Raw genomic sequence first — 22496 nt, 5'->3', positions numbered from 1 at the left:
ACCATTAAGTATATTTGTACGGTATAACTAGACGTGATTAAATGGATAGTATTGCGGCTGGGACAAGCTATAGAGACCGAAGTATCTCAAGAGATTGTAAAAATTTAAGAAATGGCGTAAAAACATGGTGCTCGAATTTAAGGATAATTTCAATAGGACTAATTAGGACTAAAATTCGTATTATATTGTATAGTATTGTAAATTGTTTTCAGTTCAAACCTTTTGAAAGAAAACAAAAAGTTTGGGCCTCTTTTTTATTTTTCTGAAGATATTTAATTTTTCCGTTTTGTTTATTGAGAATTCATAAATTGTGTTTATACAAACTGTATTTCGTGGTGCACCCCTCACCCTTCAGTAAAAGTAAATTCAACCTAAAGTCTGACCGCGTCAACCTTGTTGTACCGGCTTGTCCTAATGAGTGTCTGCTTTATTTACCCAATATCCGGGCGATACAGTAAAAAAAACTGGGACCGGAAAGGTTGACCCGGCTCGGAAATTCAAATGTACTACGGCTGCCCGTGTCGTATAGTATACCTCATATTAAGGAGGGATCGGGGAGAGAGTACAACCACAACAATTTGTAACCTCTACAGAAACAGGTTGTATTAGATTAATAAGCGTGCTAGGGGTGAGAGATGGGCCGGGCGCGTTCGTTTTTTTCATTTCGTTCGATTATCGTTCGTTTTCTTCGATTGTTCAAGTTCAACAAATAAATGATTTCGTTTGTAATCAAAATTATCGTTTACTTTTTATCTATTTCGTTCGTTTTTTCACTGAAAAGTCAACCAGTAAAATCGATCGTTCAGCAAAATCGTTCGTTCAATAAAATTGTTCGTTCATTAAAACGATTATTTTTTCATTTCTCTGAACAATCCATTTTGCTCTTCCATCGTTCGTTTTTTTTCGATCGTTTAAAAATCGGTAATCATATCTAGCTAGGGGCACAGCAGATTTGTGTGGTGGGGATTGTAAACTGTTGTGGTTGCCCCCCCCCCCTCTTCTTGTATATATATATATCTCGTATATGGATATATATGGCACGTTGATCTGAATGATATTGAAGATTAAAGATCTGGAATAGTAATGTTATTGCAGTGTATTGCTAGTATTTCTACACCCAGCAACACAACAACATCTTTAGATCTTAATCTTTACTTTAACTTTACCAACACACATTTAAAATTTTATAAATTCGTAGTATTAACGTTGCTTGGCGCCACTCGTTCCTTGACTTTTCAGCTTAAACACAAGGTCTAAACTTGGTTATTTATAACAGCACATGAATTCAGTAACTAATGAGAGATAGATAGTCATGAAATCATTTAAATTGCATACAACGTGGATGTGATATTAAGGAATTCTTATATCTTTGCAACCTGATGGCGTAAACCTTTGATATTACAAACTTAAGTTATTTGATCTAACTAGATTTATAGTTTGAAATATATAAGGTCTACGACATCGGGTTGCAAAGATATAGGGATTAGAAAATCAGATTTTGTGGCAACGACTCAATTCTTTTGTACACTATTTAATCGATTATTACTATTTTCTACGATTTATCAAAGCCCTCACAGCGATCTTAGCTGATTCCACATAGTTTAGGAAATTATGCATTATCTATTGAAACCGGGCCTGAACTTATGGTCAAGGTGTACCAATCCACGATTACTTTCGTGTAGCCCTAGAAATAAAGGTTTTAAGAACAAGTTCTTTCTAGATTCAATTTTTTTTAAATGTGCATGATTTTGTTCACTTGCAATAAAATAAGAAATTATGAGGTATATTATTTTTCTAAGATAAAAAAAATTTTTTTATATTTTTCCTTTCAGATTTTTTAGTGCCGGACTCCTCCTAGGTAGTTTTTAACACATGAGCTTGGAGTTAAACCTGGACCCGGAGAAACTTGAAAATATCATGTCGAAACCAGATTTTAAACACAACAGGAAATTAAACAACATCATAATCAACAAATCTTTGCCAACTTAAAAACTTTAAGAATAAATGTTATGATATAAAAATAACAAACTAAAAGATTACCTACAAAGGATGCAACTCCAGAGATAAATCTGCTACGATTTTTAATTTTTAATTATAAAATGTCAATAAATTTTCTTTTTAGTTTGGAAACTTTTTATAAATATTTCTAAAGTAAAAGGAAGAGCATAGAAGGCAATCATTCCACAGTTTTTTATTCTCTCTGTATATAGGGAAATTATCATTTAGGAAAAATTTTAATGTCAATTTGGGAAGTTTTCGCTTTGGAAATTTTATAATTGAGAAGTTTCTCTTGAGAAATTAACCATTTGGGAAGTTTCCTCTTGTGAAATTCAGCATTTGGGAAGTTTAGAAATTGTGAAATTCAGTATTTGGGAAGTTTTCTCTTAGGAAATTTAACAAATTTGGGAAGTTTCCTCTTGGGAGATTTAAAATTTGTGAATTTGCAACAGGAAAAAAAACACAGAGTAAACCACTATATATAGTATTTTAATATTTGTTTAATCTAGAGTTATAAACCACTATATATAGTATTTTAATATTTGTTTAATCTAGAGTTATAAACCTCTATATATAGTATTTTAATATTTGTTTAATCTAGAGTTATAAACCACTCTATATATAGTATTTTAATATTTGTTTAGTCTAGAGTTATTGACCACTCTCTACAGTATTTTAATATTTGTTTAATCTAGAGTTATAAAACAAAAATCTCTGGGAGCTATTTCAACCAGGAGTAAAGGTTAGAGAAAGTTATATAACATGGAATTTGAACTTTGATAGGGGTTCAGTGACGGCTTTGAAGTTTTGAATTTGATTTTCTCCATAACCCCCACCCCCTCTACCTACAACACCCTTTTTTCCCTTCCAAAAATTAACAAAAAGAAATGACGACATTTCATTTTGTATTTCTGCAAGTTTGATGGACTTAAGGTTTTCGTTCAGATCTTTCCAAAAACTCTGATTTTATAATAAAGGGTAGTTATTGCAACTCAATGTCGTGAGGGGAGGAAGGCCAACCACATCAATCTCTAGTCCGAACCACATTCTCATCATTTTCTCGTCCGAACCACATCGAAATCTTCGTCCTTTCAATATTATTTTTTTGTGTCCGATCCTTGAAAATAAATACATTTTTTAAAAATATGGCATATATGGAATATCAAATTTTCCTAATTAATTTTTAGATTTGTGTAAAAATGAAAATGCTCCATAAACGATGTTCTACAAAAAAGCGTCTGTTTAAAAGCCCTTTCTTTTGCGGAAAATGCCGCAAAACATTCTCAAACTTGATGTAAACAACTTTTTGTAATATTCAAGCTGAATTTGGGTTAGAGATATGACTTACAATTTTTATATGATTAAATACTGTTTGAATTCATAGGGTTGTGACCAATTAACTGTAGCAAATGATTTGAATAATATAAATTGAACATTATTTTTTCTATAATTTTAAGCATGCGGCAGGCAGTAGTGATCTTTTAGTGGGGACAACAAATCTACCTTATTTGTAAATAAATCAGTTGAAATGGAAAGATTAAAGACCATGTTCACGCGAATTCTTTGGTATAAATTTTTATGTGTGAAAGTTATCCATTTTGGAGGCAAATAATATTTGACATCATTCTCGTAGATTTGAAGATTCCAACATCTAAAAATCCTTGGAAAACTTTATTCTAGTCATGTTTTATGCCCTAACGTCGCCATATTTTTAAAAAATGTATTTATTTTCAAGGATAGGACACTTAAAAAAAAAATAATATTGAAAGGACGAGGATTTCGATGTGGTTCGGACGAGAAAATGATGAGAATGTGGTTCGGACTAGAGATTGATGTGGTTGGCCTTCCTCCCCTCATGTCGTAGACCTTAGATATTTCAAACTATGAGTTATTTCTTTATCAAATAATTTCAGTTTGAAATATCAGATTGGAAAGTTATAAAGATTACAAAATATGAATTTTTGGCAAAGACTCTATTCCTTTGTTTCTAAAAAATATGTTATTTAGGAGAAAACATAAAACCGTACAGACAGCTTTCAGATGGATCTCTCCTCTTACGTAAAAGAAAAGACAGTAATATATCCAGGTTTAACCGATCATTGTATCCTTTGTAAATTGTAAATTTTATTGTCGAAAATATACGCAGTTTAACTCGGAACTTTGGAGATATCGAACAAATTAATGTAATGTCTCTTGACATTTTTACATGGATTTTATACTATTATATCTGAATCTCGGTAAATGTAAAATAAATGAATAGTTATGGAATATGCTGGAACAGTTTCAAAGAGCTTTATATAAGAATTTGGTTAACCCTATAAAGGCACTGTGGGGTCTGAATCTATATACGCCTGGGGGGGGGCGTCCCACGTCACCCCCCCCCTAGAAAAAGGGCTTAGAGAATAGGTACAGGGTTAAAATTCATGTTCATAGCACAATTTTTTAAGGCCAGCTCATTGAAAAAAGTAGACCAATAACTTTAACAGTTTGGGTGTTAGGGAGGGTTGAAAAAAATGCCAGAAAAAGAGTCAGAAAAATGAACAAAAAATTGGGTTTATACAAATATCAAAGTGTTGCACAACTTTCTGCATCCAAGGGCTTTTCAAAAATATAGTTTTTAGATCTGTAGCTTTAGTCACAAAAAAAATTATTGGCTATTATATATTTTTTTTAAAGAATGGTATTTTTTCCGTCTTTTACCCAACCCTTTGCATTAAAAAAAATTACAAAGAATCATTTAAATTTCATTCATTAAAAGTCAAAAAAAAATTCACGATGTAGTGTCAAAAATGAAAGTACTAGGACCAAAATCAACATTACACCCCCCCCCACCCAGCCTGTTTAGGGTTAAAAACTAAATATTTGCAGTATTCCATTATCAGTATCAGTTAAGTAATCGACATTTTATTTTTTCTTTCAATGTCTTTATAGTTTTGCTTAAACTGTAAAACAACCCAAAAATGTCTCAATATATGGAAATAAAAAGATTTCTATTATTCATAAACTGAACTCGGTCAAAATATGAAAACCAGTAAACACATTGTCTAAAAATATCCTTTGTGTTTTGGCCTTAGATCAAACTAATTAAAAATCTTTTAACAAAAAACATCTTGAACATCTTGAATCCATCCGTATCAACTTTTTTGATGTTTTTTATTCATTTAAAAGTCTCATAACAATATTTTAAAAGATGTTTTCTTTTTTTCTTCTTAAATGGAGTGACCGGCAATGTATGGTAGTTGAACTGAGAATGTAGTATTGTTGACGTTTTTTTAAAGAATCATTTGAAATCTATCAGACGTTTTTACGGTGCATATTTGTTCAGCAAGGGCGCAAATTCAATCTTTTTGACTTTTGAGGGATGATTTTGAGAATCGGTTTTTAAAAATATAAACATCTAATTAGTTTGCTGTTTAATTATTAACATTTTTTGTCGATTTAAAATATCGATTCTAAAAACGTAACCACCCAAATGGATAATTTTGAACGTCGACTTTGCGCTCAAACTCAGTAATTATACATCATTAAGACGTTTCATATGTCTCAAATGAACCCTTAAAATTTTTTTCCACAATACTACATTCTCAGTTCAACTACCACACATTGCCGGTTACTCCCTTTAAGGATTGGTCAGATTTACAATACCCTTAGAATTGGAATTATATAATATAACAATCTATCTCCCATATAATGACTATAACTGAACTGTAAATACATTTTATATTATTCTGTTTGTTTCTGAGGACCACAGTATATATTTAGAAATATTTGCTTTTATAGGAGAAGTTTTCTGGAACCCTTCCCTATGAATCCGGATATATTCAACAGTAAGTTGACATTGATTTAACTAGAAGCAAGGATGTAATGCAAGGAATTAAGTTATTTCAGAGGTCTACGCATCTTTTGTACTGCAGTGTACTGTCTCTGGGCGGTTATGTAAAACAAGACGGATGTTACAGCCTGACATGGGATCCGTCTTTCACATAAAAAAATCAATGAAATATTCTGGTCATAGGAAACTATTATGTGAATTATCAAAATTATCAAAATTTATTGCTTTTAACCTCCTCGGATGCTAAACGAACACTGATGCATCTATTTTTGTTTACAAATTCCGCCCAGAGTATACACCACACGACCGCAATTAACTTTCCTTGAATTACATCCTTGACTAGAAGGGTAGGATTCATTTGTTGTACAATTCAGTTTTGCCGTGTATAGTCTGTAAGTATATACCGTACATTGTACAATGTACAACCTGCACAAGCTCACTGAATTACTGATGGGCCTCGTTTATGTCAATATCTTAGTAAAAAGTATAAATTTTGCATAGTGTAATAAAACAAAATTATCAAGCATAACATCTAGAAAAGAACAAACATCTTAAATTATTAGAGAACACTGTTAACGGACCTAAAAACCTTGAGTGTTAAATAACGGACCTGAGAACCTTGAATGTTTAATAACAGATCTAAAAACCTTGAATGTTTAATAACGGACCTAAAAACCTTGAATGTTTAATAACTGACCTAAGAACTTTGAATTTTTAAAAACGTATCCTAAAAACCTTGAATGTTTAATAACGGACTTAAAAACCTTGAATTTTAATAACGGACCCTAAAAACCTTGAATGTTTAATAACGGACCTTAAAACCTTAAATGTTTAATAACGGATCTAAAAACCTTGAGTGTTTAATAACGGACCTAAAACCCTCGAATGTTTAATAACGAACCTAAAAACCTTGAGTGTTTAATAACGGATCTAAAGCCCTTGAATGTTTAATAACGGACCTAAGACCCTTGAATGTTTCATAGCGGACCTAAAAACCTTGAATATTTAATAACGAACCCAAAAATCTTGAATATTTAATAACGGATCTAAAAACTTTGAGTGTTTAACAACGGACCTAAAACCCTTGAATGTTTAATAACGGACCTAAAAACCTTGAATATTTAATAACGGACCTAAAAACCTTGAATATTTAACAACGGACCTAAAACCCTTAAATGTTTAATAACGGACCTAAAAACTATGTCCATCCCTTCCTAAAAGTCGATAGTTCATGAATAAAGCATATAAAGAGAATTGAACATGTTCAGCTCTGGGTTCTAATGAAGGAAGAAAGCTGCCTATGTGTTATTTCTACCATCATACGGACCAGGTACCTAAATTTTTTTCAACCATTCTCCTCTTTTGAATACGATCTTCACTTTACCTCAACCATTCTCCTCTTTTCAATCCGTCCTTCTCTTTAACTCAACCATTCTCCTATTTAAAATTCTTCTTTCTCTTTAGCTCAACACATTCTTCTCTTTTTAATCCGTCATTCTCTTTAACTCAACCCATCCATTTCTTTTCAATCCGTCATACTCTTTAACTCAATCTATCCTTCTCTTTTCAATCCGTCCTTCTCTTAAACTCAACCTATTCTCCTCTTTTTATTCCGTCCTTCTCTTTAACTCAACCCATCCTCCTCTTTTCAATCCTTCCTTCTCTTTAACTCAACCCATCCTCCTCTTTTCAATCCGTTCTTCTCTTTAACTCAATCCATCCGTCTCTTTTCAATTCGTTCTTCTCTTTAACTCAATCCAACCTTCTCTTTTCAATCCGTCCTTCTCTTTAACTCAACCCATCCTTCTCTTTTCAATCCGTACTTCTCTCTAACTTAACCCATCCTTCTCTTTTCATCCATCCTTCGCTTTCACTCAACCCATTTTTCTCTTTAGCTCAACACATTCTTCTCATTTTAATCCGTCCTTCTCTTTAACTCAACCCATCCATTTCTTTTCAATCCGTCATACTCTTTAACTCAATCCTCTCTTTTCAATCCGTCCTTCTCTTTAACTCAACCTATTCTCCTCTTTTTATTCCGTCCTTCTCTTTAACTCAACCCATCCTCCTCTTTTCAATCCTTCCTTCTCTTTAACTCAACCCATCCTTCTCTTTTCAATCCGTCCTTCGCTTTCACTCAACCCATTTTTCTCTTTTCAATCCGTTCTTCTCTTTAACTCAACCCATCCTTCTCTTTTCAATCCGTCCTTCTCTTTAAATCAACCCAATCTCCTCTTTTCAATCCGTCCTTCTCTTTACCTCAACCTATCCTTCTCTTTTTAATCCGTCCTTCTCTTTAACTCAACCTATTCTCCTCTTTTCTATCCGTCCTCCTCTTTAACTCAACCCATTCTCCTCTTTTTAATCCGTCCTTCTTTGTAACTCAACCCTTTCTCCTCTTTTCAATCCGTCCTTCTCTTTAAATCAACTATTCTCCTGTTTTTAATCCGTCCTTCTCTGTAACTCAACACATTCTTCTCTTTTCTATTCGTCCTTCTCTTTAAGTCAACTATTATCCTATTTTAAATTCTTCTTTCTCTTTAGCTCAACACATTCTTCTCTTTTCAATCTGTCCTTCTCATTAACTCAACTCATCCATTTCTTTTCAATTCGTCATACTCTTTAACTCAATCCATCCTTCTCTTTTGAATCCGCCCTTCTGTTTAACTCAACCCATCCTTCTCTTTTCAATCCGTCCTTCTCGTTAACTCAACCCATCCTCCTCTTTTCAACCCGTTCTTTTCTTTAACTCAACCCATTCTCCTCTTTTCTATCCGTCCTTCTCTTTAACTCAACCCATCCTCCTCTTTTCTATCCGTCCTTCTCTTTAACTCAACCCATCCTCCTCTTTTCTATCCGTCCTTCTCTTTAACTCAACCCATCCTCCTCTTTTCTATCCGTCCTTCTCTTTAACTCAACCCATCCTCCTCTTTTCTATCCGTCCTTCTCTTTAACTCAACCCATCCTCCTCTTTTCTATCCGTCCTTCTCTTTAACTCAACCCATCCTCCTCTTTTCTATCCGTTCTTTTCTTTAACTCAACCCATTCTCCTCTTTTCTATCCGTCCTCCTCTTTAACTCAACCCATTCTCCTCTTTTCTATCCGTCCTCCTCTTTAACTCAACCCATTCTACTCTTTTCTATCCGTCCTCCTCTTTAAATCAACCCTTTGGATTTTTTATTTAATCAATATTTTCATTTTGCATTTATGTCTGCATTTTCTGCACTGACATGATGCAGACACTGAGTACACAATTTATTGCACAATTGTTTGCATAAATATTATGCAACTGCATGCTGTTCAGAAAAAGATCTAACCCATAGTGGGGACTGGGGAGTGGGGGGGGAGGGACGGGGCAATTTTTTAAGGATTAAAACATCCGGTCATGATTAATTTTTGCATATTCAGAGAATTAAAGAAGCAAGCTAAATAAAAAATTTTAAAAAATAAAAATAAAAAAATTATTTAAACCATGGGTTAAACTCAAACACTGCAAATATTGTATGACATGGAACAGTTGGTTTGTTTTTAACAATAAAAAACCAGAACAATAAAAAAATGCAAAAATACCTCACTATGGCTTCAGTATGAAACCTTATCTCGGTACAATATCTTAAATTATGTTAATTAATATAAAGTATATTTTAAAAAAATCTACATAAAATTAATCAGTGAATGAAGATTATCGAAAAAAATTAAAGTAAAATTAATGAAAAAGTCTAAACTAAGTCGGCGGAATCTATTTTCTTTTAATCATGAAATATCACAAAAATTGTAATTTTTGAAAATTTTTTTGCACATTTTGAGTCATATTTCAGTTTTAACAATCCTAAATCACACAACTTTATTCGACATTTAAATTAAAAGAAAATTCAATTATTTCACAGAAAACATCAATTATTTCACAGTTTCTGTTTCTGTATGTTTAATGGCTGAAAAAGGGACTAAAGAGGGAATTAACATATAATAAAAGCTTTGTCACTTGAAATTACGTGTACAGTCCCTTTATTAAATGTGATCAAGGATCATGCTGATGAAGATGAAGATGTGAACAACAATGATCAAGATGACGATCATTTGGAGTTAGATGAAGCCTTTTCTGAACCTCTTAATAGAGCGTAAGTTATAATAATAATAGTGATAATAATAATAATAATAACAATAATGATAATAATAATAATAATAATAATAATAATAATACAACGAGACACATAAAACTGTGGAAATGGAAGACGACGGCAAAAGTCAGGTAATGATGATAGTTCAATAAACATAAAACACAGAAATTGTTCAGTTTACACAGACCCAGTTCTATTTCTAAACTAATAAAACTATTTTCTTTATAATAGCATCAAATACACATTAGGCGTAAATGTCGTCTTCCTATTTAACTGTTTTTCAAGGTTTTCCCCTGGAAGAAAACCTGAATAAATTTCCTTCAATACTACAAACATTTAATAGCTGTTGCGCGTATTGTAAAATTAGTATAGGACCGAAGCATGTAATTTGCTATTTATTTATCGTTTGCTAAAGGTCGTCTTTTTAATGTACATGTAATGAAATTAAAAGTGGTCATTTGTATTCATGTTTAATCAATTTAACAGTCAGTGCATAAGATTAAGAAACTCTCATCATAACTTTGCTTGTATCTTCTTTAGAAATTCACAAAATGTTTTCTTAAAAATGTTCAAGAATTTCTGATTAGCTGAATGAAATGTTTTAGAATTTATAGAAGGGATTAAAGTTAATTACCGGGAATTTAGATATTTAATGATTGTTTGTTTAATGAAAATATAAAATTTTCAAGACGCTATATTTAACTTATTTTTCGGCAAAATAAATTTTATCTTGAAATTTGAATTTTCGGTTTCCAAAATGTCTACAGGAGGGGAAATTAGAGAAATTGAAAATGTTGAATAATTAAGCATAGATTAAAAAATACAGATAGAACACTTTATGCTGTCTTTTCAAGATTTACGAGTTTTTCGTTCACATAATCCTGAGGCAGAAGCGCAAAGGAGTTGTGCGCCCGTTGAATTACAAGACAGACAGAGTTCATTCGGGTAACTTGGCCTTTGCCCAAACGAAAAAGATAAAGTTCAAGAAAAGTGTACGCACTTTGCATAAACCTAGATAAACATTATTTACCCTAAAGAGACTGTATACGTCATATATTAATAACAAAACAGATAGATCAATAGATGTCGTCTTTTCAAGATTTAGGGGTTTTTTGTTCACAATAACCCTAAGGAGTTACGCGCATGCCGCGTTGAATGACAAGACAGAGAGAGAGTGCATCTAGTTTGTTATAATTCTATGGTAGTAGACGTCGTACTTTCAAGCAAAACTTTATACGATTCAAAATCACGGTACATTCAACATTGATCCAGTTCTTTTCATGTACTGGGCCGTTCAACTAGCCTGGACAAACAGTACAGTACAAATAAGACTATAATAAGAGGCATAACGGGACTGTAAACCAAATAAATGATTCGCTTTTAGCTCGAAATTTATGTGCAAAGGGATATCTTTATTTTTCTTTCTAAAATTGACTTTAAATGCAATTGAAACTCCGTCAACATTCTCTTTAAGTAGATTTGTTAGTTTACAAGATAAAACATGCCTAGTAGTGGACACCCGTTTGAAAAGATATTATTTACCTGCACTTGCACAACCTTATCTATAGACGTTAAATTCTAGAACTTTTTCGTCTAAGACGTAACTGCAAGACGTAAGTTCATGTGACCCATCTACTATCTAGGAATAGGATGGGAAAAACTATCTAGTATTAGAAATCGAAAAATTTTTACAAACTGTTAAATACAACATTTTAAAAATTTTAGAAATCGAATTCAAAACGAAAGTAATTTTAAATATAAATTTGCTTTTATATCCTATAAATGTCAAAACTGATGAACCGATTGGTCCCAAATTTTGAGTTGCAACTCATATGAACCATGAGGGAAGGCTTTTGGCTGGTCAAAATTCTGCCTTGAAATAAATGTTATCAGAAAAATGATAAAATCCGCGAAAGCTTGAGTTTTACAGTAACGAAGAGAAAAAGTGGATTGAACAACAACATCTAAAGGCTAAAATTGTTATTGAAGGGGGTGCGATGTGCTCTATAAGCCTAGTCAAAATAAAAAGTTTTTCGCGATGTAAGATAAACATTATTATTAAACTTAAAATCAATTGTTTAAATTTGAACAGTTGTTAGATAAGCAATTTTTTGCTTGTACAACTTTAGCTGTTCCCGTTAATGGGCCAGTAAGTAAATAAGTAATTTCCCAATTTCTATCAAATACTTTTATTTAGGTTAGAGCACTGTTCTTCTTGCCCCCCCCCCCTGTACCAAATTGTCACTTTTATGACGTTACCAAAATTGTCATTGCCAAATTGTCGTTAAACCAAATTGTACCTTACCAAATTGTCATTACCAAATTGTCGTTAAATCAAATTATACCTTACCAAATTGTCATTACCAATTCGTTAAACCAAATGCCACCTTACCAAATTTTCATTACCAAATTGTCATTACCAAATTGTCATTACAAAATTGTCATTACCAAATTGTCATTACCAAATTATCATTACCAAATTGACATTACTAAATTATCATTACCTAATTGTCATTACCAAATTGTCATTACCAAATTGTCATTACCAAATTGTCATTACCAAATTGTCATTACCAAATTGTAATTACCAAATTAACATTAACAAAACTCCGCCCCCCCCCTTGTATACCTTGTTTGTGTTACGATATTTGGCTCATCAAATGTAGGTCAATAAGTAAATGTGAAATGTGTATATAAACATAAAATATACATTTATTATAAATATATGTATACGAAAAATTTCGACAATTACATGTTTTTTTTTCTGATTTTCTAAAAATATGTTTTTTCGTCAATTATATTAATTCTATACTCAGGAGACTAGTATCTACCCGTGTCACCCTGTATTTACTCAGGAGACTAGTATCTACCCGTGTCACCCTGTATTTACTCAGTAGACTAGTATCTACCCGTGTCACCCTGTATTTACTCAGGAGACTAGTATCTACCCGTGTCACCCTGTATTTACTCAGTAGACTAGTATCTACCCGTGTCACCCTGTATTACTCAGGAGACTAGTACTACGCGTGTCACCATGTATTTACTCAGGAGACTAGTACTACCCGTGTCACCCTGTAATTACTCAGGAGACTAGTAACTACCCGTGTCACCCTGTATTTTGTCTAAACTCTAAACTAGTTTATACCGGATTGTAGCTTTCTTCTCTCTATGTCTCTCGGGCTTAAAACAGCGTCAGAAAAAGGAGGTTATAGTATATAGAAATAGAGGAACTATGTACAAGTATACGCTAAACTTTGATCATGATCAGAGTTTAGTTACTTTACTATCTTGCCACCAGGATTCCGAGCAGGGGCTCATTCCAGGAAGTTTTTTAATATTTTTATCAAAATAGAAATTCAAAATACTTTAAATTGCACGCAGATTTACGGCGATTGATTAATATTGAAGATTTTTGCATAATAATATAAATAACTTTTCTAAATATTATTTATGTATACAAACAATCAGAATATTAATTTTACATTTTTTAATCTTTACCTGCTATAAACTGTTCATTGGACAAAAAAACAAGATATCAGTATGGGCCTTAAATGTCAGTTCAGCTGTTTTGATGTTTATTGAATTCAAAAACTAAAAAAACTTAAGCCATATATTTTATATATAGAATACATGGAAATCTATTCCAATTTCTTTCAGATTGAACAATTATCATATTTATCAGATGCCTTCAAATTAGCTTATGAAAATATCTGAAAAATATATGATAAATACGGGAAAAGAACAATTGAGTCGAATTCACTAAATAAACGAGAAATTTCTAGCTTAATCTGAATAATAAAGGGAATATAGACGTAATTTCGAGTCTTAATCTGAATAATAAAGGGAATATAGACACAATTTCTAGCATAATCTGAATAAGAAAGGGAATATAGACGTAATTTCTTGCTTAATCTGAATAATAAAGGGAATATAGACGTAATTTTTAGCTTAATCTGAATAATAAAGGGAATATAGACGTAATTTCTAGCTTAATCTGAATAATAATGGGAATATAGACGTAATTTCTAGCTTAATCTGAATAATAAAGGGAATATAGACGTAATTTCTAGCATAATCTGAATAATAAAGGGAATATAGACGTAATTTCTAGCTTAATCTGAATAATAAAGGGAATAAAGACGTAATTTCTAGCATAATCTGAATAATAAAGGGAATATAGACGCATTTTCAATTAACTTCCGATTTAAAGATCAATATTGTGGAAGATACTGTCGTTATTACCTTGAAAAGTGTTTAATTCTTACAATTTCTCCAATGTTGCTGTAGCAAATCCACATAAAAAACCATATTAAAAGGAAGAAAAAAACGTGAATTTTATTCTTTCTAAATCAGGCAAAGTTTTAAAGGGTATCGTTGTTAATTAGAAATGCCCCTTTTGCAGAAGTTTCACTTAAAATTACGGCTCTAGTCCCTTTAAAGGTTCTGAGCTAGTAGTGATCCAGGGTAAAGATTTGACCCAGTATCTAATCTGGAATCATTGTATTCAAATTAGGTTGTTTTTAGCATAAAGCATACGTAGGCTACTTACATATAGGATTAGAGTCAGTTTGTAGTCTAAGTCAGGGATATTAGACCTAAACCACAGATTGGAGACTGAATTTAATGAATTTGAGCAACATCACTGAACAACCTATTGCCGGTTCAAATCTGGTAAAGATTAAAGAAGGATTTTAATCGGTGATTTAAATTTGATCCTGAGGTAGGAAGTCCAAATTCATTAAATTCGGTGCTGGGACTGTTATTACACTTGTGCACAAGTGAATATCTAGCTCTTTAGAAAAAATACGGACTTTTCCCTATTTCTCACAAAAAAAATTTGAAAAAGCCTGATATTTAATTTAGAAAAACCCAAAGTGTCGCCATAAAAAAATAGTTAAAATTGATTGGCCGATAACAAGTACAATATGAATAAAAGCGAAAGGTGAAAAGAAACGACGATCAGGGGCGGATACAGAATTTAAGTGAGGGGGGTGCTAGATTTATTTCGGAACAAAAAAATCCAGATTTAGGAAGAAAAAGATAAATATTTTTTCTGTTTTGCACTAGGTTTTCTTTCACTTAAGTGCTATTAAGAAGCTATTCTCAAATATCAGGGGGTGGGAAGTTCCTGCTTCCCCCTGTATCCGCCCCAGGCGACGATTAATATTTTTTGACTCTCACGTTTTTTTAAAGGACCAGTCTGATTTTTTTTATCTTTAATTGATTTTTATAAAACACGAAAATAGCAGAAAATATTCCCACAAATAAATGATTTTAACTTTAGATCGGCATCTTAACATCTTAAAATTGATATTTTAATTGTAGTTTCGGGTTCTCCAAAAAAGTGACTTCCGCATTTATGCAGCCGAAAATTTTTTAAAAAATTGTCAGAATTTGCCCCTTTTCAAGTTATAAAAACGACTACAAATTCCTTTTTAATAAATGGAGAGTCACTTGAAATTAAATGTACAGTCCCTTAGAATAAAGTAAAAACATCAATTGTTGACAACATACAAGATTAAATTGAAAATAAAAGTTCCAATAATTGAAGAGGCTTATAGACAGACTAGTCACGTTGTGTCGATAAGAGACAAATAATGTGCAGGGGCTATTCCCTACTAGCACCAGGGTAAAATATTGGCTACACAAATGTTAGTTTTTAGAGTTGATTTGGGAGTAAAAAATTTATATTTTGAATTATGTTATTTTTCTTAATTTAAAAAATGGGCATTATTTAAATCTGGTTTAACTTGAGAAGGGAAATCAGATAGTTAAGTCAGTTGTTTAAATGCGGTAATCGTTGCATATATCAATACAATGAAGACGACTTTCGATTTAAATTTTTTATTTCTACCAAGCTTTCAAACATCATATAATACACATATATATGAAAACAAAAACTGGCGGTCAATTGACAGCTTCTCCTTGGTTACTTGAAAAGTGATATAAGAAAGCATTGTTAGAAATCAAGACTTAAATAGAAAAGTCGTATTTATTGTATTGACATAAAGGTGAAATAGATGTAAGGTTTGGGGGATAGGGTTTCTGACACATTTGGCCGTGACGTATGGTTTTATCAAAACAATAACAAAGATAGTAAACAAAGGTCATAAACTAAGGGATGTAATCCGTCGTCTTTGCAAGGAGAGAGATCAGAGATTGGAACTTTTGAATGGGATATCCTTAATCCTGATCGGATAATCAATCTGGAGATTAAAAATGAGTGGAGAACAAGCAATATTTAATCTGCAGATTAAGAAAAAGAGTGGATTAAGCCTTAATCCCGATATCCACCATTCTAAAGTTTTCAGCTCAGGGTTCATATAGATCAAATGTTGACATACAGTACATCGGACAATTATGTATTGCGGCATCTGTCCGTATCAAGTGTACATAGATCTGAGCCTGAAATTTAAAAGAGTATCGTTGAACAAAACTCCTGAGTTTCCTTTTTGGGGTCTTAACACTTTTGTAGATTTTGTTTTAAGAGATTTGAAAAAAATGGAGACTATAAACAAACTGAATTATATAATATTTCTATAACAAAAATATTTATTTTCACAAAACTCCTTAACCCCGTTCATAAAACCGGGGGTTTTAGAACTGGTTTTAATAACGATACCCTGTCTTAAGTTTTGGGCTCTGGGGGTGAACAATCTGTTTACAGTTTTTCCTCGAATTTTAGTTTTAGCATGAAGCAATGCATTTTGATTTAAAATTAGAATGATATTTACTACAAAAATCCTCCACTTCCTTTAATTTGCACGTTAACCTTTATGTACAATGTTCAGGGGTCTGTACGATTTTCTGTCAGCATTTTATACCCAAACCTTTCTCCGTCGTAACTTGAATGGGCAGGATATATAAAACTCTTTTTATTTTTCAACACCAGCAGAACTAATCCAGCACAGAATAGCCTGTACCCCCCCCCCCCAACACAAACACACATCTATTTTTTTTTGTAATTAGTAAACTAAAAGATAAACTGTATTTTCATTAAAAAAATGATAATATTTCAGAATCCCCCTATGCCTGAATATTTTCAGGCAGGTAGAATATATATTTTTATATATATGGTTAGGATGAAAATGCAGATGTTTAAGTGTGAATAGTGTGAATCCCCCCCTAGCTTACTCTCCGGGACTCAGTTCTGAGAGAGATACAACTTTGGAACGGGATACACACACCTTAGATATACATAAATATAGACTAATCATCAGTGAATTGAATATCATAAAAATATATTCGAAAAAATGAAAATATTCAACATGAATAGCAGGTAGGTTATATAAATTAAATTGCTTTTTTATTAAGAAAATCTATATAATAAAACAAGACGTTCGTATATATATATATATATATGTTGCCCATAGCCGACCAAACGGCTGGACCGATTGAACTGACATTTTTTGGTTGTTATAGGCTAAAAAAATCGGGCTTTTTTTAATTAAAAAAAAACAATTTTCTCACGGGCAACGCCGGGCCATTCATCTAGTAAATACTAAATAATATAGTATTATGAATAATTTTTGCGTATCAATGTTTAAAACTTTTGACGAAATTCAACGCCAACTAAAAAGCGTTACCTAGCTTTTTGGTTGAACTTTCTTCATTTGATTATCGTAGCTTTCCTGCTTTCTTTTCATCAAAACATAGATACAAGCCGGGATTCAGAGTGTTCAAAATTGTATCTCTGGTTGTATCCAATCCTAAGAAATGCGCAAAATGTCAACTAGAAAACTTGACAGCGCCAATCAAGCTACGTTGATTTTAGGCCAAAATATATTAATTTATGAATTAAAGAGTCAGTTCTCGATATTTCAGTGGAAAGGTGGCTGATGTGATGAATGGTGTCTCCAATATTCTCCAGTTTTGGAGAACCTTCATTATCATCCTGACTCCTATTCTTCTCTCACCTTTACTCTCAGAGATTGGAACTTCAGAAGCAAAGTATGAATATTATCAACAAAAACAGATGAAAAAAGGATTTTTTACTGTTTTTGAATCAAATGAAGGGACTTCAATTATTACTGTAATTATTTTAATTGAAATTACGCTTACAGTCCCTTTAAAATATAATTTAACAATACTGCTGATGATAACTATTAATAATGATGATAATTATTAATAATGATATTAATGATAATAATAATAATATTGCTAATTACAAGGATGATAATTTTGACAAGTTTGTAATTTTGGTCCAATATGAATTTATGAAAAAAAACTGATAATAGATCTTTACAAATTCTATTGTATAAATAATCAGAATACAAAGACAACATTAGATGTGGATTTGTGATACTACTGATGGCAATATATTGGGTTACAGAGGCAATACCTCTACCTATCACAGCTCTTCTTCCTGTTATTCTCTTTCCAGTTCTAGGCATTTCTTCATCCTTATACCTTTTTATTTATTCAGTCTTTCACTATTCCCTTCTATTTCGAATATATTCATTCATCTTACAATTATCGAGATTATACATTTAATTAGCTGTCGTTTCTTCTATTCTATGTGTTAACATTCATTATATTTTTCTTTTGTTCATCATTATTCATCCACTAAGGGAAACTATAAGATCGTTTATAAATCACACGAGAAAACTAAATGAGCCTTGCCGCGTAGCTTGATGTGGAACCCTTCTCAAGAGGTCAGTTATTGTCTTCCACAATTTCATATATTAGTTAATCAATATAATTCATCCCGTAATCTTTTCCTTTATGTATCAATTCATTAATCTTTTTGTCATACAAATTTTTAATTACTGTTTTGCGGATTTATAAAAACAATTTTCAAGGATTTTCGGCAGAAATGTTAATTATTACTGAACATAAAAAAAATGAAGGATGCATCAAGGTGTTATGACAACGGATGATGTTTGTGTCAAATATCTGAAAGAATCCAACATGATGTTTGTTGGTGGACTCATTGTAGCAATTGCGGTTGAACATTGTCGCCTTCATCAGAGAATAGCTCTCAGAGTTCTACTGCTTATAGGTTGGAAACCATCTTTTACTAAAAATATCAAATAACATGAAATTGATAAAATTTCCTATTTCACAGTTTTATGTATCCCAAGATATGAAAAATACTTTCAAAAAGATTATATTACGTTGTAAACTTTTTATAAACAAGAGGTCAGAGATTATGTATGATATCGCAGTGGATACTGTTTATTTTGAAACAATTCAGTTCTTAATCCGTGAAAAACAGCTAACTGGCATTATCGCAATATTTTATTGGCTGAGAGCAGATTTCTGTTGCTTCTAATTGGTTAAATCTTCAATCCATCCAAACTTATTCCGTAAAACAGAAAAAGATACTGATTAGTGATTTTCAGAAAGTGAAGAGTACGACATTTGATGAATTCTTTCGATGTATTCGTTATTAAGGGTTTCACTGTACCTATTGCCTAAGTCCTCAGGCATACACTCTGAATGCCTGATTTTACCTTTACTAGACTAAATCTATAATTAGGCCTACTTCCAGTCATTGGATTTAAAAATTTTATAGCTCTTTAAAAAGCCTACAACAAAAGAAAGCAAATGGCGTAATTTTTGCAAAGAATTGTGCGTAGATTTGGCAAAGACATTTTTAAAGGGAATTCGCACAATTTTGGTTTTCTTGAATACACATTAAGGTTTTGAAAATCGAAAAAAGTTTCGCTGCAATGGTCAAGGGCTTTTCAAATATGTATAATTTGACCTATTTCGCTTTTTAGTTTTTTGCACACTTTTTGCCAAATAATTAAATTTCGCAATAAATAGTTGGATTTTTGCAAATTTACATTTTTTTTCTTCAGATTATTGAAGTTCAGCCGAAGGGCTTTCAAAAATGTATCAAACGTTATGGATTTGTATCACAAGAAGGAAATAGAGGGAGGGTCCCCGGGACCGCCCCCCCCAGACTATTTTGGGTAAACAAGATGTCAGTCGGAATAGGGTTAACAATACTAAAGTTTCGACCTAAAATTTGTTTGTTCAGGAACCAGTCCGCGACTATTAATGCTGGGGTTTATGCTCCCCACCATGTTCCTCTCCATGTGGATCTCAAACACCGCCACCACCGCCATGATGGTCCCTATCGTCGAGGCTGTTCTTGCCGAAATCAACGGTGACCATCTTGAGTCCGGCGGCCTCGAGACTATCTCAGAGGAGAAGGATTTGGTGTATCGGAAGCAAGAACTAGATTCCGATGAGAAGAAAGCAAAAAAGCGGAAAATCCGCATCATGATTTATCTTTCAGTTGCATACGCGGCAAATGTTGGCGGAACCGGTACACTCACCGGCACAGGACCAAACCTAGTTCTTAAAGGTATAAATGCAAGATAAAGTTCTACATTTAAAGGGACTGTAAGCGTAATTTCATGTCACCCTCTATGCAAAGATGACTATATCCAATTTACAAGGTTTTTCTTATCAAGTATGAATTTGGTATTAATGTTTTTAATTTCGAAAAAAGATTATTTTCAATTGTGGTTTCTCTACAAAAGTGACTAGCGTATTTCTACTGCAGGAAAACATATGGGAATTATCAGAAAAAAACTTTTAGAGCTAAAATAACGACAATATCTTACACATCATTTATTAATAAAGGTTTTAAGGGTACTGTTTTTAATAATGCTGTCTTTGAATGAAGGGGTCACTGAAAATTACGATTACAACTCCTTTCAAGAATTCCATTTGACAAGGTATCCTTTCGTTCTTTATATATTAGAGATATTTTTGTTTTTCAACCTAAAAATTGAAAAAATACCGGCCAAGAAATCGTTGATACCACGTCAACGTTAACTGTCCAATTAATTTTTTAAATTTAGAAGGTCTACAAATCCATTTGATTTATAATTTAAAAAATCGACATATCTCTTTATTTATAATTTAAAAAATCTAATATCTCTTTATTTATAATTTTAAAAATCTACATATCTCTTTAATTTATAATTTAAAAAATCTACATGTTTCTTGGAGTTCTAGATTTAAAAACGTCTACATATCTCTTTAATTTCCAAATCTTAAACCTCTACATATCTCTTTAATTTATAGTTAGAAAAATGTGCATATCTCTTTAATTTATAGTTTAAAAATCTACATATCTCTTTAATCTATAATTTCAAAAAATCTACGTATCTCTTTAATTTATAGTTTAAAAAATCTACATTTCTCATTAATTTATCATTTAAAAAATCTACAGATCTCTTTAATTTATAATTTTAAAAATCTACATATCTCTTTTATTTATAATTTAAGAAATCTACATATCTCTTTAATTTATCATTTAAAAACTCTACATATCTCTTTAATTTATAATTTAGAAAAATCTACATATCTCTTTAATTTATAATTTAAAAAATCTAATATTTCTTTAATTTATAATTTAAAGCGTCTACATATCTCTATCAAGGAATGTTGAGTACTCTGTTTGGTGACACTCCTATTAATTTTGCAAGTTGGATGGGATTTGCTTGTCCTATTATGCTTCTAAACCTAGGCAAGGAATATATCAAGAACACCATTAGCTTCGTTTTATAAATATAGTGTACTGCAGCAGTTCTACCATGAAGATTGATACTGACTGATGAATTTTGTTTTCTGCTCTGGGCGGGGAACTTTTGTGTCGGATACCCTAATCCTGATCCTAGCCCTAATCTAATCTAATCTAATCCTGATCACTTGATCTCGATGTCCGCTGTGTGCACTTTTAATTTGAAGTGCAATGTTAGATCTAATCAATTCAGTTCTCCCTTCAGGAATATCGAATAAAGATCAAATTAATCTACAGATTATAACAAAAGGTCAAATTAATCTACAGATTATAACAAAGGATCAAATTAATCTACAGATTATAACAAAAGATCAAATTAATCTACAGATTAACAAAAGATCAAATTAATCTACAAATTCACAAGAGATCAAATTTATTCTACAGATTAACAAAAGATCAAATTAATCTACAAATTAACAAGAGATCAAATTTATTCTACAGATTAACAAAAGATCAAATTAATCTACAAATTAACAAGAGATCAAATTTATTCTACAGATTAACAAAAGATCAAATTAATCTACAAATTAACAAGAGATCAAATTTATTCTACAGATTAACAAAAGATCAAATTAATCTACAAATTAACAAGAGATCAAATTAATCTACTGATTAACAAAAGAGCAAATTAATCAAAGATTGTAGAGTTGATGATATATTCTTTGAATCTAGTAATAACCTGGGCCTGGCTTCAGCTATACTTCATGGGGGTTCCCTGGGGGAAAAATAGGGTAGGTTTATGCACCTCAAGATAAACTAGATTTATATCTTAAATGTTTTCAATCATAACTCATCTATTTGAAGGGCTATTTATAAAGAAAAAGCATGTTTTGAACAACTATTGTATGCAACCAAATGAATTTCATTTTCTTAAACTTCAATGTAAGTTCAAAAATAGAAGATTTACGATATTTGTACTGATTATTTTTTAAATTATTTAATATTAATGTAATGATAAAATATTAATAATAATAATTATTATAAAAATAATAATAATAATAAT

At 31.7% G+C, this 22496-nt stretch overlaps 1 protein-coding gene across 1 annotated transcript in view; it reads left to right on the top strand.

The window, feature by feature from the left end:
- Nucleotides 1-1836: 1836 nt before the first annotated feature.
- Nucleotides 1837-22496, top strand: part of LOC111695675 (solute carrier family 13 member 5) — a gene marked incomplete in the record, with an annotated part of 23989 nt that continues 3329 nt past the window's right edge. The window contains 11 exon segments of the mRNA XM_023465078.1: nucleotides 1837-1946; nucleotides 2694-2740; nucleotides 4006-4084; nucleotides 5779-5825; nucleotides 7099-7160; nucleotides 9854-9948; nucleotides 17773-17898; nucleotides 18237-18337; nucleotides 18809-18949; nucleotides 19937-20266; nucleotides 21353-21439. Coding sequence (XP_023320846.1) covers nucleotides 1873-1946; nucleotides 2694-2740; nucleotides 4006-4084; nucleotides 5779-5825; nucleotides 7099-7160; nucleotides 9854-9948; nucleotides 17773-17898; nucleotides 18237-18337; nucleotides 18809-18949; nucleotides 19937-20266; nucleotides 21353-21439 — 1189 coding nt within the window.

Source organism: Eurytemora carolleeae, unplaced genomic scaffold (genome assembly GCF_000591075.1).
Source record: "Eurytemora carolleeae unplaced genomic scaffold, Eaff_2.0 scaffold166, whole genome shotgun sequence".
Taxonomy (NCBI): domain Eukaryota; kingdom Metazoa; phylum Arthropoda; class Copepoda; order Calanoida; family Temoridae; genus Eurytemora; species Eurytemora carolleeae.
Note: the sequence above shows the minus strand (reverse complement) of the source record. Positions and strands in the feature narration are given on the sequence as shown.